Source organism: Cibotium barometz, chromosome 25 (genome assembly GCF_041138505.1).
Source record: "Cibotium barometz isolate CiBa-2024 chromosome 25, ASM4113850v1, whole genome shotgun sequence".
NCBI lineage: Eukaryota > Viridiplantae > Streptophyta > Polypodiopsida > Cyatheales > Cibotiaceae > Cibotium > Cibotium barometz.
In genome coordinates, this window is record NC_141070.1 from 53,610,831 (window position 1) to 53,615,124 (window position 4,294).

A 4,294-nucleotide genomic window follows, 5' to 3' on the forward strand; every position below is an offset into this window, starting at 1 on the left:
AACATTTTGGACGGGGCCAATGAAGACCATGAGGAACATCAATCGGAAGAAGATGATGAGTTACCTACTATCAATCATGACAATGCTTCATTGGATCATGATAGTGATATTAATATTGATATAGGACCCCATCTTCTCATTGAGCTTCCATTAGATATAGATATTGACAAAGCAACACATATGGATTTATTTTAAGATGGGATAGATTCATGATCTTGACATTGTTTCGCTTCTCAAAAGTTTTCAACTATCTTTTTTTTTTTCTCTCGAAACATGGCTCCAAGGGTTTTAATTGATGATTTTTTAAAACTATATATCATTTTATGTATGCATGTGACATGTATTTTCAGAATTCAGCATCCAACAACTCTTTGGAATTTCTTGCAGCAAAAATAGTAGTGTAATCTTGCTGCTATCCTCTCTGTTCTCAGCATAGTGAAATTTTGCTGCTACTAAAGGTACTTCTCAGCAGAGCGAAACTTCACTACTAGAGAAGCATTGCTGAGCAGCAAAATTTTACTGCCCACCAGCAAACGAATGTAATTCCTGACATCCCGATAAAAAAAGCGTTGCTAAAATGCTGTTAGAAAACACTGTTGTGCCCCCAACGTGTTGTAGTGAAATAGAAAATTAGATTACTATATAGTAATATTTTACTATGTAGATTGATATATAGGAAAGTTTTCCTAGATCAATTACTATATAGTGAATGCTTTCATGACTTTTGCTATATAGCAATGTTTTACTACATAGTTTACTATATAGTGATTTATTGCTAGTTTATTCACTATATAAAGTATTTTCCTAGAATGAAGAACTAGGATGCATGGCTGAAATTCGCAACCCTACCTTGGACTTCAAAATTGAAGGCCTACAAGGTACCTTGGCCTTCAAGTGAAACCCATTACTTAGTAAATTCTACTTTGGATGGCCTTTTTTTGAAACCCTAGTTTTTAAGGTGGGTTGCATTTGAAGGCTAAAAGAGGCTCTTTGAAGCCCACTGCAGCTTTCAAATTTCAGCCTTGCTACCTCTTCTTACGAAGTGTTCCACTTTTCCTACATCTGGACTTTTACTAGATATATTCATTTTTTCTAGTAAAATATCTAGGAAAACGTTTTTTTGGCTATATAGGAATGTGTTAAAAGTCCCTTGTGTATATCTTGTCTTCTTCCAAAGGAGATTTAAATGAACATAAACACAAATTTCAAAGGACATGCAAGCTACACTAAGACCTATGTTTGGGTCAATCTAGACCCAATGCCATTTGGTTAACCATGATCGATTCTACCTAGCCCAAACGAGATTCAAATAAACATAAAGACAAGTTTCAAAGGACATGCAAGCTACACTAAGACCTATGTTTGGGTCAATTTAAACCCAATGCCATTTGGTTAACCATGATAAATTCTACCTAGCCCATCTCTCAATCATCAACAATCACTCATCTACTTCACATGTGTGCACTCTTGTATACTCTAGACATACAACCTCCATTTAAGTAGTTTAAATCTAAATAACAATGCTTCCATAACAAGAGCACACCTATGAGATGTAGTTTGATTTCAACCAACAAAGCTCCTTCACACTATGAAACATTTATGGAAAGTAGATGCGATCTATTTTAATTAGTTTTCAACTTTTATTTTCCATGACAATTTATTTTTCCATTTTGCTTTAGTTTTGCCCATGGTTGATTTGTGTTTTTGTGTGCACCATAGTCTATAGTTCTTACATATCCATGGAAGGGAGATAATTTTCTCTAGTGAGAAATATTCACTACCATGTAAACTCTTATAATATTCTCTAATAAATTTCTCTTGGAAACTATAATAATAATCTATACTCAGATGCTAGTTTAGCTCAATTTCGTCCTCAAGAGATACTTGTACTCAACCCGCGGGTTGCTGCGGTATGTAAAAGACATTAAGATATGAAGCGAAACATAGGAACGGAAGCCGGAATACAAAGGGTGAAAATCGAAGGGATTTTTTCCTCTTATTTTTTTGAAATCCAAGATTTCTTTTTTTGGTTCCTTTCCTTATGCCTTGGTTGTCCATGGTTAATATATGTACTCATGAAAAAGACAAAGTATTTATGCTGACATTTTGCTTTGGTAGAAAGAAAACAAAAGTATTTATAAAAAACTTTAATGTGATGCCCCGTCGATGCTGGCACTGCTACGAACAGCGCCCATGAAGCGGCTTTTGAGAGCTCCGACAGCAGCGGCCAAGAGGGCGTGGTCGTCTTTGAAGATGTCATGGTAGATGCGGATGCAGTGCTTCTGCCTGCTCTCGACATCGCGGGGTTTCATGGCGCGCACGACGCCCACGATTCGGTGCATCTGGGTGGTTGGGAACTGGAGGATGCAGCGGTGCCAATGCACGAGGGAGTCGAAGGGCTTGACATAGTTGTCGGCAATAAGGACAGGGACGGTGCCTGCGCTCAGAACCTCCGCAAGGCGATAAGAGTTGGGGGAGATTCCGGCAGGCACCAAACCAAAAGTAGCGTTCATGAGATCCGCGTAGGCGTAGCGCCCATAGTTGGCGTCGTCCTCTTCGCAGTGCGCCCCCAGCGCGGGGTCTTTCCGCATGTGCTCCTCGTTGACAGGGTGCTTGCATGACGTGGCGACGATGACGTCCCCCCCGTTGTGCATCCCCCTGAAGGAAGCGTGGCTCCGGAAGACGCCCTCGCTTGCCATGTGAACGGTGACGTAGCGTAGGCCTCTGAAGGTGAGGAGGTACTTGCGGCAGAAGGGCTTGCTGGACTGCAGGTGGGTGAAGTGCCAATTGGCGGGCAGCGAGATGCTAACGTCGAAGCCCGGGCGGGACGTGGTCTGGTGGAGGTCGGACGCCATGACGGCCGCTCGTCCGATGCTCTCCGGAGGAGGGCCCTTCTGCGCCCACATGTCGGCGAAGGTGACGAGCACGTGGTTGAGGCCGCCGTTCCAGTGCGGAAGCTGGCGCGGGTGGAGCTGCGGCCGGAAAACGCCCTCTGTATCTAGAAACACCAAGAATAGGCAGGCCTTGTTGGGGTCGCTCGTGTGCCATATGCTCTCTCTCAGCCCAGAGAAATACCGCACGGGCCCGCTCGGCACGTCGTAGCTGTAGATCAGAAGCTCCTCCTCGTCATGGCAACTCGTATAGTTGAAGCAGGCGTCCATCGAGCAACGCGGGAACCGCACCGGATAATGCCACACCTTGCCCTCAGCGTACCATGGCTCCCTTGCATTGCTGCATTGCGGACACGCTACCACCTCCTCCTTCTTTGCCAGCGCTGATGAATCGCTGCAGTTCGAACTTGGGCCGTGGCACTTGCAGCTTACTGCTACCGGATGTACCTTATGTAGCTGCCAGGAGAACTCCACCGAGCAGCTGCAAGGGCCGCTGTTCACCGTGCGGTTTTGCAGTGAGCCTAGGCTGCTTGCTCCTGATCTCCATATCCCTTCCGTCTTTAGGACAAGACCACTTTGCATACCGATGAACCAGATCACCACCACGAAACACAAGAACAAAAGAAGCACGGGCACCGACAGGATTGATCCTGTCTTCATGTGCCCCATGATCTGATGATGGTTGCAATGATGATGGGCTGGGGGGGCTAAAGAAGCTGTTCAGCCACCGGGAACAAGGGTAAACCGCCGAGTGGACTTCCGTCATGGCCACGAGGTGGAGGAAATGAGCTCACCCAGGTTGGAAGACGAAGCAACGAAGGCCAATTCACAATGGGGTTAGTGGCAAGAAAATTGCACGCAAGAAGTCTATAGTAACAACACGTTTCACCGTTTTTCCTCTTTTCAAAAGAAACGTACACGAGGCCCCTCAACCACTTTACCTTGTTAATGAGCCATTAAAGAGAAGGCATTTCTCTATAAATTTTAAAAAATATAACTAAACTTGAATTTTTTTAAGAGGATTCTTCTCCTTCCCCCACAAATTTGAACAATTTTTGGGCTAAGTTGAACCTATCTTTTTTGGAATCTTGGGTTGTCTTTGAGTTCCCCACTCTTAATTCATTTAGTATATACTCTTAATTCATTTAGTATATAGACTTGAAAAGACATGGAGAGTAAGGAAAATCTTTGGTGGCCTGGATGAAAAGATTGTATATGTAGCTCTCTAAGTTTTACCATGGATCTCAATTGGACTAGTTACTAAGGTTACATCTAAGCTCTTGAAATTATGGGCCCAATGACTTTTATTTCCTTCGAAAATCATAAACTTAAAACAGGTAAAGGTCATACCTTTCCTAAACCACTTGGTAATATGAATCCATAATAAACTTCCATAACAAACC

The 4,294-nt window shown here is 43.3% G+C and overlaps 1 protein-coding gene across 1 annotated transcript; it reads right to left on the minus strand.

Annotated features, from left to right (window-relative positions):
• Nucleotides 1-2,004: 2,004 nt before the first annotated feature.
• LOC147624731 (uncharacterized) lies at nucleotides 2,005-3,557 on the minus strand. Its single transcript, XM_086820017.1, has one exon. It carries the CDS (start codon nucleotides 3,549-3,551, stop codon nucleotides 2,148-2,150), a length of 1,404 nt encoding a protein of 467 aa, XP_086676143.1. The 5' UTR covers nucleotides 3,552-3,557; the 3' UTR covers nucleotides 2,005-2,147.
• Between the last annotated feature and the right edge of the window lie 737 nt (nucleotides 3,558-4,294).